The sequence below is a fragment of the Pteronotus mesoamericanus genome, unplaced genomic scaffold (genome assembly GCF_021234165.1).
Source record: "Pteronotus mesoamericanus isolate MK-2021 breed Mesoamerican mustached bat unplaced genomic scaffold, CSHL_Meso_final contig_24, whole genome shotgun sequence".
Classification (NCBI taxonomy): Eukaryota; Metazoa; Chordata; class Mammalia; order Chiroptera; family Mormoopidae; genus Pteronotus; species Pteronotus mesoamericanus.
In genome coordinates, this window is record NW_026555100.1 from 4,156,835 (window position 1) to 4,169,490 (window position 12,656).

General features: G+C 36.1%; 1 protein-coding gene across 2 annotated transcripts in view; it reads right to left on the bottom strand.

Annotated features, from left to right (window-relative positions):
• Positions 1 to 476: 476 nt before the first annotated feature.
• Positions 477 to 12,656, bottom strand: part of SAMD8 (sterile alpha motif domain containing 8) — a 64,548-nt gene continuing 52,368 nt past the window's right edge. For both annotated transcript variants that reach the window (XM_054572521.1, XM_054572520.1), the window contains exons 5-6: positions 5,166 to 5,316; positions 477 to 5,019 (exon numbers count right to left, since the gene is read on the bottom strand). In XM_054572521.1, coding sequence (XP_054428496.1) covers positions 4,715 to 5,019; positions 5,166 to 5,316 — 456 coding nt within the window. In that variant the 3' untranslated portion in view covers positions 477 to 4,714. The remainder of the gene's footprint in view (positions 5,020 to 5,165; positions 5,317 to 12,656) is intronic.

A 12,656-nucleotide genomic window follows, 5' to 3' on the forward strand; every position in this document is an offset into this window, starting at 1 on the left:
TCCCTTCTATTTCTGTTCATCATGTCCAAAGCTGACCTGATAGAATGATGGCATCTTCCTACATAACCTACATTTAAATTAAATAAAACAAACACAAACTTCAATGTGCCCAGGGATAAGTAGTTATTTGCTTCCCTTCCCTCCCTCGAATACCCTCAGGAAGATCATTTTTCTTTTCTAGTTTATAGAAAAAGGGAAAGGGAAAATGTCTTATCTAATGGACAACTAAGAATGAGAAAATGCCAGGGACCAGACACTATATTAGGATTTAAAGTTGCACGGCCCAGTCATTTGCAAAAATAAAAATTCACTGTATAAAAAAATAGGCCTGTTGCATTAACAATACAGAGACAATTAAATGAGACAGTAATTAAACTTTCAAATGTTTTATTTTTAGTGTTTTAAAACATTTTAATACAACAAAGATATAAAATAATATATATTAGTTAAATCTGAATTTAATTTAGAATCAAGATATTTACTTATATACAATACTGTGCTTTAAGGTATGGCTACTACAGGAACTTTCACATCTTCAAGTAATACTAGTTTCTCTGTAGAGAGGGACACAATTAGGTAGAATTCTTGAAATAAAACATGCCCACTTTAATTCAAACTAATTTTGCTTCCCTCATTATGTACTAGTTTCCACTTACTTTGTTTCATATCAGAAATACTTCAACTGTCCTAATAATCCATAGATTCTCTGAATAAAAAATTATTAAAATTAAGCATTTTTAAGAGGACATTACTGATAACATTTCTTGGTTATATTCAGACAACCCAGTAGTTCAGATTGAAACAGACTGAAATAACAATGAAATTAACAGAGCCCTCCTTCTCTCTCCTTATCAGGCACAAAGCTTCTTTATGCTTAAACATGGAGTACTCTGAGTAAAAAGTCCTTTGGTTAATTTAGGGTGGAACATAGTCTAAAAATCAACTTTATTGGTAGCTGAATTATGGCTTACAGATTTCACAGGCATTTTGTATTGAACTTGATGCAAAGTAATAAGCCACATTTTAGTTACTTGAAATTGGTGGCATTTGCTGGGTGGTGAGGGGTAGGCAAGAAGGGGACCAAAACCTACTTCCATAGTAATTTCAGTTATTCAAAGACATTCAAAGACAGAGAGAGAAAAAGACTCTCAACCTCTTTCCTTTTTCACTGGTCATCTGAAGCAGCCTAACTTTTGGTGTTACCAACAGTTCTCCTCTATAGAGGTAGAGGGGTAATTTGGACTAAACGTTTTACAAATGCAAGCTGTCTTAAGTGCCAAGTAAAGTTGGCATTAAAACTGACATGCTTTGCTGGCTTTGTAGCTATCTCAATGAAACCAATACTGTTTAAGAAAGCTATTGATCTATTCTTAAGGGAGCCTTCTTGTCTCACATGCCTGAATACCTTAAAGAATTATTACTAAGATTACTTTTGGTAAGGAATAACCTAAGTCTACAAAAAGACTATCAAAGAATTAAATTTATTAGATCCAAGTATTTAAAACAAGAATATAGTTAATTTTCTCAAGCATTTTGGAATTAGAATCCTTAAAAAAGTATACTATGAAACTAATGATGAGATTGCCTTTTGTTGGATCCAGTCAAAGCAGGTTAATGTTACGAATATAATCTTTGAATGTATAAACAACACTTTCCAAAGAGATGTCCCTAAAACAGACCTTTTCATACCAGCTATGACAGCATTTCGCTCCTCTGTTCTCCATTTATGAATTACAGATTTTAGGGATTCTAAGTAACAACAATCAGGCAGGTACAGGGTAGAGAAGAATGCCACTTGCAGCATCAGTTACACAATGAACAGGTCTCTCAGTCAGTGGGTTTTTCGTGTCAACAGTCCACATTTAATAACTGACTGATTCTAAGGCTAAGCTCATTGCTGATTTAAAAGGATACTAATAATAAACTGACCCAACATATGGAAGTTGTATTTTTACCCAAGCAATTCTGGCCACAGAGAACTATGAAGAGGATAGGCATGTTAAGAATTCTGCAGCATTGCAAAAAAGTTCCTCCCAAATTGCTTGGTGATAACAGCAAACTTCCCCTCTTCAAAACATCCTACTCCCCAACAAATTTCAATTGCCCTTCAATAACACTGCCCAGCATGGACTTAAAAGAATGAAAGAGGGTGGGGTGCAGGGGAGGAGGGAGAGAAAAAGAGGAAAGGAAAGGGAGGGAAGCCAGCCACGTTGTCCCCAGGAACCTAGAAAATGCATCAAAGACTTTTAATATAACCTTCATTTTGTATCCCAAACCAAAAACTTTCTTGGCTCTTTCTATACTGAGGTCTCAGTGTTTAATGATATAAGCCTCTCTCTCACAAGTCTGCAACTGTAGAACCTAGTACAAGGTCGAAATATATGTAGATCTAAGTCATATACCTTCTCTACCTAGCCACATTCACACCCAACGTGTAAATGTAAATAGTACCTTCATTATAGTCTAGATTTTAACAAGAAAAAAAAATACAAAGACAAAAATCTGGAAATTTCTGTACAAACAGAAAACAACTGACATATAAGTTTCTTATTAAGAAAAAAAACAAAAAAAAAATTGTCTCAAAGTTTTCCAAGAAAGAGACTTGGAGATGATTGATTTATGTAAACACTGCCTTGCAATAGTTATAACAATAAACTATAAGTCTAGCTTATCTTTTCCTCAAAACAGATTTGACAAGTGCAAGGCTCTGAAGTTATTTTATAATCCTCACTGCAGTTTGCTGTTAGGCACTCTAAATGTCAACAGCTTTGCAAATTAGTTGCAGTTTATTTTTTTCTATTTTGTTCTATAGAACAGAATCCATATGAAGGAAAAAGATTGATGGTAGGAAATTTTAGCATTAAACAGCTTCTTAACATTCTTGACTTAACGTTGCCGGAGATATTTTTCCAAACATTCTTCCAAAAGCCAACATTAGTGACCTCCCTAGCTAAATTAGGTCCTGTACTGTCATTTGGGAAAAAAATGACAGTGCCAGATCTTTTAACATCAAGGGTCAAACTCCTTTATAATCACGCAATGTCCTTAGATGAAATATTGGCATTTTTGTCCCTAGCATGTAATAGAATCAACAATTTAAGATATTATAAGATTCTGAAGTATGAGATTTAAAAGCATAATAAAATGAATTGCCTTGTGCCATTTCTCAGGGGAGAAATTAAAAAATAATGTTCAGAGAGACTCCAACTGGGGGTCATTCAGCGCTGGCTAAAACTTGTTTGCATAATATTCCTTTCCTGCCCAATCCATTTAGGGTCCTCTGCAGCTTATACAAGGGTGGCAATATAACTCAAAGTGCAAAAATAAAATATTTCACTCACATAAGGAGCAGGCTCCTGCTAAGTGGCCTAATTTTAGACCTCAATATGCCAGCACCTTTTCTAACTCCTTATGGAATGTAAAAACCATACAATTAATATTCTAAGTGGCTAAGCTCATCATTTGGGTTTCAAATTCCAATTCCACAACTATCCCACTGTTATAACTACTCTGTAAAACCATTAGAAGTGAAGTGACAGATACTATCAGAGATCAAATTACTTGAGGTACCAAGTTTCTAGTGTTGTACATAGCAACTAAGTTATATCACTTCCTGACTGCCAAATTAAGACTAAATAGAAAGAATGTATGCACACAATTGTATTTAAAATTAAAAAACAACAAGACCTTTTTATATCTAAATATGTCTGTGACTGTTTACTTCTGATGGCCAAGAATGAGAAATTTCAAAAATCAAAAAGTTATACTATGCCTGCAAACTGCTATAAATTTCTTTTCAAAAAAAAATTTTTTTTGCATGCATATCTCCGCAGTTAAGGACATAAGAACTTTATCTAACATCTGGTAAAACACTCCACTGTTTTTCTTATTAAATAACAAATAACATCATTAAAAAGCATAAAATTGGGCTGTCATCTAACAGCTACAGCACAAAGTTATCCCATCACTAAAATTCAGCCAATTTTATATTTATAGATGCAGCCATTTGCCCCCCATGAATTTATGGTCACGCTGAGCCCTCAGAACAAAATGGGAACTGCATCTTCCATTGCATCTTTGGTGAAAAAAGCCAGTACTATATTCGTACTCTGTCACCTCATGTACAGCCCCTTTCTCTTCTTGTTTCAGGCATCCTGGTATGTTCCATATACTTTTCTTAAAGATGTCAGAAGGCAAAAATTATGTTAGTAAAACCGATTACTTTCCAGAGTTGCATTGTTAAAAAGACACAGAGATTAATTCAAAGAACAAGTACTATTCACTTGATAGGGCTTTTTCCTTTGAAGATAATAAGGAATTTCAAAAAATATTATTTCTTGACTGGAGTCCTGCTGGAAATTAAAAAACCAAAATCTTTAAACCAGCAAATTGCTTAAGTTGATTTGCTAAATTCAATATGCAAATACTCAACAGGTAGGGGTAACAGCCTGGCTTCAATCACAATATTACTTCTGCCTTTTAAACAGAAGGGGCAAAAGACATCTAGTTAAGTTTTCCATTCAAACAGACATGTAAGGACTCTTGATTGTTCCTTCTTGTTTTCTGTAATCACATCCTTGCTCAGAAGAGGACACTTTACTTTGTCAATATATAAGCCAAAAAGCAAGGCATCCAGGAACAACCTAGGGGGAGAAAGCAAAGTTATTCACTTTCAACAACTATCGTATAATTAATCATGAAACAAATATAGTCTTCATCCAATTAGTCTTTTCATTATTGCTGGTTTTGAAAATGGCCAACAATATTCATTAGGTACTGTACCATTAACATTACATTCAAAAAAAGAAAACATGGGAAACCAAATTCTTGCTCTCCTACTCTGCTGATATGCTCTGGTATTAGCTAGAGTATGGTAATATAAAAAGAGTCTTGTTGTGATATAAAAGGCAATAAACACGTCAATGGAATAATGTTCATGGGCAGCCAAAATGAAGAAGATTCCAAAGAGGTTGAGAACCCAGGATAAAGTGTGCAAGAAATTCCAGCTTCTTGGTGTATCTGGGAAAAAGACAGAAAGAACATTTTAAAACCACATTCCTTTCAATGCTTCTCATACACATTCTTCATAGAACTTGACATCCTTCCCATAGCTTCCTCTGCAGTTAGTCACCTAATATGTATATGAGCACTAAATAGATACTTACATTCAGTGACAAAGAAATTCAGCATAGTTAGAACGACTGTGTGGCCACTGAACATGTAATCTCCGCAAGTGTGAACACCAGTTAGGGTCATACCAAAGCCACTCCAAATGGCAAAGGCCCGGTGTAGTTTCTCCCATACACTGCCATATACCTATAAAGAAAGCAATGAATTAGTGTTCAAATGCCTAGGGAGGTAAGAGCTTCTGAATATCCATTCCCACTGAAATTCAAAAGTTGAATGTCTTAGAAATAATGTCTAAGCAAAAGCAACCAGACTCCCAATCTAATTAATTCCAGATATCCAGAATGAGTGATCAAGTCTTGGCTGTACTCAGAAATAGTTTGGTAATTAAATGAAATCAATGTAATTCAAACTTCTCTACTAGGAGTTTCTTTATAATAAGAAAGGTCATTACTACACAAAAATATTCCCAAGTTCTTAATCCAAAAATATAGTGCTTGCTTGGCTGTTCTTGCCAATAAGATAGGCTATGCCAGAGATAATGGCTACCAATCAATATCCATTCTCCCCTTCTTTACTGGTATTTATCCGAAGTGACAATGAACTCAACCAAAACATTGCATTTCCCAGCCTCCCTTGTAGCTGGGTGTGGCTATGTGACTAAGTTCTGTACAGTAAGACATTAGTGAAAGTGCAAAAGATTTCTGGGAAGACTATTTATAAAGGAAAGAGAAAACAGCTCAGAGGAAGTCTTTTCTACCTTTTCTTCTGCTAGTCTGCAAATCAGACACGAGAGCTGAAGCTCCAGCAGCCATCTTCGACCACAAACTGGTCTTGAGGATGCAACTCAAGTGTCAGAAGAGCAGAAAGACAGGAAAATCATGAGTTTTGGATGACTCTTTAAAGTTATCATATCTCACCTGGATATCTCATATCTCTTATGAGAGAATAAGCTATTGTTTGTTTAGTAAACCATAGCCATATTGAATTTCCTGTTATTAGCAGCCAAACCTAATCCCAACTCTCACATATAAGCTTAAAAAAAGCAATCCATTTTCAGGAAGAATTTGAGCAATGGTCTCACACACACACACACACACACACACAGGCATTTAACATATAACAACAATACAAAAATGCTAAAACTTTATGTGCATTTACTATTGCAAGGCATGCTACTAAGTGCTTTATGTGTTATTGCATTGACTTTCCACAACAATCTTATAAAGTAATTCAGTTGCGTAGATGAGGGAGCTGGCTGAGAGCGGTCACACACCTGGTAACATAACCAGGATATGAACCCATGCAGTCCAATTCCAAACGCTTATTTCTTGAATATTCTACTATGGCTAATGAATGAAAGAAACTGAAACAGGCAGTGAACAGTTAACACGTTTAGGTATGACACCGGAGTCTAGAGACACAGGTTTAGGTTTTAATCACTTTTGTTGTCACATAGCTTTAAGTTAAAATTTATGAAAATATGTTAGTCACTTATACTCAAAGATTATAAAGTATGTTAGTTATGTCCTGATGGCCTGCCTATAAAGCAAGTCCATTTCCATAAATGTTGAACGTTAAAATTAAACATTTTAGTTCCAGAAAAAATGTTTAAAAGTAGACTCTGCTTGAGATAATAGAAAAATGTAGCAGTTAAGTACAAAATAATGGTAGCTTAAGCAAAAACAAAGGTCCTGAGATGTTTAGTTTCTGCTTTTTAAAGATGTCACTGACATACAATTATGAGATATTTTGCAGAATCTTGGTTCCTTGACCAGATAGATCACCCAATCACAGTGATAAAGTCACCAAGTAAGATGATGTAAGGAACTGAATTAATCAGACTAGGGAAAACTACTGAAGTTTGCAAAAGAACTAACCAATCAGTTTCACCTTTAGATCCTAATTTCTAACCCTCAATCTTTGCCTTTAAAAGCCTTGATCAAAAACCACTGGGGGGCTTGCGTTTAAAGCAATAGGGTCTCATTCTCACGACTTCAATAAGTGGCTTCAATTTCTCCACTGCAAAACTCAGTGTTCAGTATTCGGCTCTGCTGCATGTGAAGTAGGCTGACCCCCTTGTTTGTTAAATGAAACATCCTCATTAGATAGGACAATTTCTTTGGAAAATTCATCTGTTGATTATACATTACCCAGCTTTTCCTTCCTGCTTTAGTTGAGGGCAGGAGAGGAAGAAGAATTTATTATTAGAGAAAAGAAAAGAGAAGGTACTAAATACACAATTTGGTTATTCCATGATCTCTAATGAGAATATGTTAGAGATGCTGCTCTCATGAAAATAAAAAAATCAGAAAGTGAAAAACAGAGACTGCTGGGAAAAAGTCTCAGCCACTGGTAAGAAACAATGCCGGTCCAAAAAAAAAAAACAAAGAAAAGAAGCAATTATTGCTTAACTACTCAAGTCTCCCTACTCCTTACAATCTTAAATATTCCAAATATTCCTCCAGAAGAATAAAGTTGTAACAACACAATAGGATAAATAAGATGCTTTGATAAGACAAGATGTAAAAATCTGCTTTAAGTATTTCTTTCCATTGATTAATTTCAATAAATGGGCATGATTTTGATTCTGTCCCCAAACCTCCTGCTTCTGGGAATGAGATTTCAAGCAATTAATTTATTACAATGAAAATGTCCTATGGAGTTCACTGTAAGGGATTTGATTGCCAGTTATCATCACTTTAACTTTCTATTTTTAATGACTGCTGCAAATAATATAGGTCAATAAATAGGTTACCTTATAATCCAAAGCAATTAACAGCATTTAGGGCAGATTTGAATAGAAAGCTCCATATATAACTGTTAGTGAAAAAGCAGTTATTAGAGAAAGAAAAAGGACTGTAGAGGGATGGTATCTAATTTATTTTTATAGCATATGTTGTAGCCATATGCGCATATATTTAGTGGCTGATCCACAATTAAATTCTTTGGTTACAGGAATTCTCTTTTCAGTGTAATAATCTTACATTTTCCTTCTTTTAAATCTCTTCTAATCAACTGGCATACTATTTGGGGAAACTGTTCTATCCCTATTTCACACCATGTAGAAAAATAAATTCAATAGGTTAAAGATTTAATATAAAATGGGACTATAAAAGTCTCAGATATCATCTTTCATTAATTAGAATGGCTAGCAGTGACTCAAAAGACTGATAATAAGTAGAGCTGGCATGGGGGTGAAAAAACCAATATGCATACAGTGTTGGTAATAGTGAAAACTAGTCTTTTCTAGCAGATATTTGAATACACATCACAATTTTTAATGCGTGTATTCTTTGATTTCATAATTCCACTTCCAAAAACTTACCTTAATGAGGTGATTAAACAGTAAGAAAGCAGAAATGTGTAAGTACAAGGATGTTTATGACAGCATTGTTTATAAATCATAAGATTTAGAAACAACCTAAATGTATATCACTTGGAGACTGTTAAATCATATAATGGAACACTCTGCAGCTACTGAAAAGATGAAGTATAGCTATACATATTTCTTCAGAAAAGTAAACAACCTACTGTTAAATAAAACATAAGCTAAAAAAACTATGTCTGCAATACAATCCTATCTTTTGTTTAAAAAAAGTATCAAGATAAACTTATTTGAATGTATAATCATGCTTAAAAGCAGTCGATATGACTATACACATGACTATTAACAGTATTATTTATGGAGTAGAGTGAAAGAAGAAGAAATTATGTGAGCTTTTACTTTCTAATTTATAAATTTCTATAAAATTTGAATTTTTATAGTAATGAACTTATATAACATTATAGTTAGAAAGAATTACTTTCCCTTTTTGAAAACAAAAACAGCTTTTACCTTAAAAATAAGACATTTCCTTTACACTAAATCCTAAATGTCATATAACTCTTCTGAAGGGGGAACACAAGAGATGAAAAAATTTTTAGTTTTTTTTTAAAGTTTTATTTATTTATTTTTAGAAAGAGAGGAAGGGAGAGAGAAAGAGAGGAAAAGAAACATTAATGTGAGAGAGAAACATTGATAGGTTGCCTCTCGTATGTGCCCCAACCAGAGACCAAACCTACAACCCAGGCATGTGCCCTGATCGAGAATCAAACTGGTGACCTTTCACTTTATGGGACAACACCCAACCAACTGAGACACATTGGCCAAGGAGATAACTTTTAATTATAAGTTATAGTTAATAAGCTTAGTGATTAATGCATGTAAAAAGCTATTGTTCCAGGAATTGGAATGTATAACTGGACCCACCCTGATTCCAGGAGACCCACCAGCAGTTAGACCTTTGTGCCCTAGGAGGACTGCAAGCAATTAAGATGGTATCTGAGCCACTGTGCTCCAGGGAGAGACGTCAGCAGACCAAAGCCCAAGACACGGATACAGAATCACGGGTCAACGGATGAAAGGGTGTTAGGAAAATTGCCAGGACTGCAGCTTCTATCTGATCAACCTTTTTCTTAAATTCCAAACTCCTTACCTACCTTTTTCCTTCATTCCAAAACCCTTACTACACTCTTCTTCTTATAAAAAAGGTTGGCTTAAGATGACACATAAGATGGTCTTTTAGGGTATACAACCCGCTGTCTTCTCAGATCACCGGCCATTTGAATAAAGCTCCCATAAAGATTCAATCCTTGTCTCTAACTGGTTCTGGTAGTGATGGGAAGCATGAATGCCAACTTTTCCGGTTTCATATTCTGGCTACTCTGCAGGGACAGACTTTGGGACTCTCTGGTAAGTCTAGATATTTGGCAGGTAGTCCCATTGGCTGCCTCGGCTGGGGGGTCCCTAGATGTAGATTTGGAGACTCCCTGGCAGCTCCCAAGTGATTTTACTTGGGAACTCTTCTTCTCTGACCTCGGGATTCCCTGTAGCCTTCACTTTTTGATTGAATCGCTGTGCTTTCTGGTTACATTCCCAGGTCATGACTTAGATGGGTTGATAGGAATTAAGGTGTGTTCTGATTTGGTTTGTGTAATATTACAGAGCTCTACCTGGTAGAATGGGGGAAAGAGCCTCCATTCCAGGAAACAACCCTTTGGGGAGAGTTCTGGCTGATTGGTCGACCTATGCTTACAAGTCTATGACTAAAAAGAAAATGATTTTTTTATTGTAATACTGATTTTTTATGTATAATCTGGACTCAAGAATGCTGGCTGCTGACCAGGTCTTTAAATTACTATATTATACTGCAATTATAGTTGTTTTGTCAAATATCAGGGAAGTGGGATGAAAGGCCTATGTATAAGCTTTAATAATTTTACATAATTAAGATGCAGGATTAAAAGGAAATAGATCAATGGTTCAGAGAAAAGGTAATTTGCCTGGGGCAGATGGCAGAAACTCCCAAGAGAGGGACCAGGAAGATAAAAGTATGTCTGTTGCAAGCATAGTCAAGGTTCCCATGGCCCCTCCAGCCCTGGGGGATCTTTCTTTTAACTCAGCTAAGGGAGATGGAGGAGGTGAACCTGAACTGGTCTCTCTGTCCTCAACATGTCAGGAATTTAGTGGAAGACAAGCCCCTACTGGGGCAGGGCATTACCCTTTGCAAAGACTCCAGTGAGAGTAGCCCTTTGGATATTATTGGGCACATACTGCATATTCTACATTGGATCTGTTAAACTGGAAAAGCTCAAATTGTCCTTATAGGGATGATCCTACTAAAATGGCTGACTTAGTTGCATCAGTTTTGCTACCCACCAAACCAACTGGGCAGACATAAAAGCCATATGAAATATTTTTCTTACAGAGGGATAGGCAGAGACTGGTATTGGATAAGGCAAACAAAGAGGCTCGGAGACAGTACCAAGAAGATCTGGATGGGGCTCTTGAGGCTACTAAGGCAATACTTTTAAGCAAGCCAGACTGGGACCCTAATAAGAATGGCCTTCCTCTCCTAGAACTAATACTATAGCTACTTTTTTTAAAAAAATATTTTATTGATTATGCTATTATAGTTGTCCCATTTTTGTCCTCCCCTTTATTCTCCTCCTCTGCCCTGCACCTCTGCCCCGCCCCCAACAGCATTCCCCACCCTTAGTTCATGCTCATGGGCTGTACATACAAGTTCTTTGGCTTCTCCATTTCCTATACTATTCTTAACCTCCCACTGTCTATTTTGTACCTACTATTTATGTTTCTTATTCCCTAAACCTTTTCCCCTCCTCTCTCCCCTCCCCCCTCTAATCTCCATTTCTGTGATTCTGTTCCTTAGTTGTTTGCTTAGTTTGTTTTTGTTTGGTTTTTTAGGTTCAGTTGATTGTTGTGAGTTTGTGTTCATTTTACTATTCATATAAGACCCTTTAACATTTCATATAATAAGGGCTTGATGGACTCCTTTAATTTTACCTTATCTGGGAAGCAAGTTCTCTGCCCTTTCGTTCTAGGTGATAGCTTTGCTGGATAAAGTAATTTTGGATGTAGGTCATTGTCTTTCATGACTTGGAATACTTCTTGCCAGCCCCTTCTTGCCTGCAAGGTTTGTTTTGAGAAATCAGCTAACAGTCTTATGGGAACTCCTTTGTACACAACTGTCTCCTTTTCTCTTGCTGCTTTTAAGATTCTCTCCTTATCTTTAATCTTGGGTAATGTCATTATGATGTGCCTTAGTGTGTGCTTCCTTGGGTCCAACTTCTTTGGGACTCTCTGAGCTTCCTGGATCTCCTGGAAGTCTATTTCCTTCACCAGATTGGGGAAGTTCTCCTTCATTATTTTTTCAGATAAGTTTTCAATTTCTTACTCTTCCTCGTCTCCTTCTGGCACCTCTAAGATTCGGATGTTGGAACATTTAAAGTTGTCTGAGAGTTCCTAAGCCTCTTCTCATTTTTTTTTTTTTTTTTGAATTCTTGATTTCTTCATTCTGTTCTGGTTGAATGTTTATCTCTTTCTTCTGCTCCAAGTTGTTGATTTGAGTCCCAATTTCCTTCCCTTTACTGTTGGTTTCCCTTATAGTTTTCCTTATATCACTTTGTATAGCCTTCACTTCTTCCTCCATTTTGCAACCATACTCAACCAATTCTGTGAGCATCCTAATTGTTTTGAACCGCACATCTGATAGGTTGGCTATCTCTTCATCGCTTAGTTCTATTTTTGGAGCTTTGAACTGTTCTTTCAATTGGGCCATATTTCTTTGTCTCAGCATGCCTGTTATCTAATACTATAGCTACCTTCAACCACCTGGCATCTTGTGGCAATAAAGTATCAGTACAGAAGGCCCAGACTGCCAACAAGCAGTAAGGTTTTCTAGGATCCTGCTTGAACCTGGCAAAAGGAGTCTTACTGGAAACAAAAAAGAAGCCATAATTCAAATGAGTTTCCGATACCAGGAAATAGCTAAAAGGATTCCTGGGAATGGTGGGCTACTGCTGCATTTGGATTCCAAAATTTGGGCTGATTGCTAAATCGTTAATTGTATGAAGTTCTGAAAGGACCATAATATAGCCTTATGAAATGAATGCAGGAGTGCACTCAGGCTTTTGAATTCCTGAAGATGCACCTGGCTTCCCCACCAGTCTTGGGGCTTCCAAAC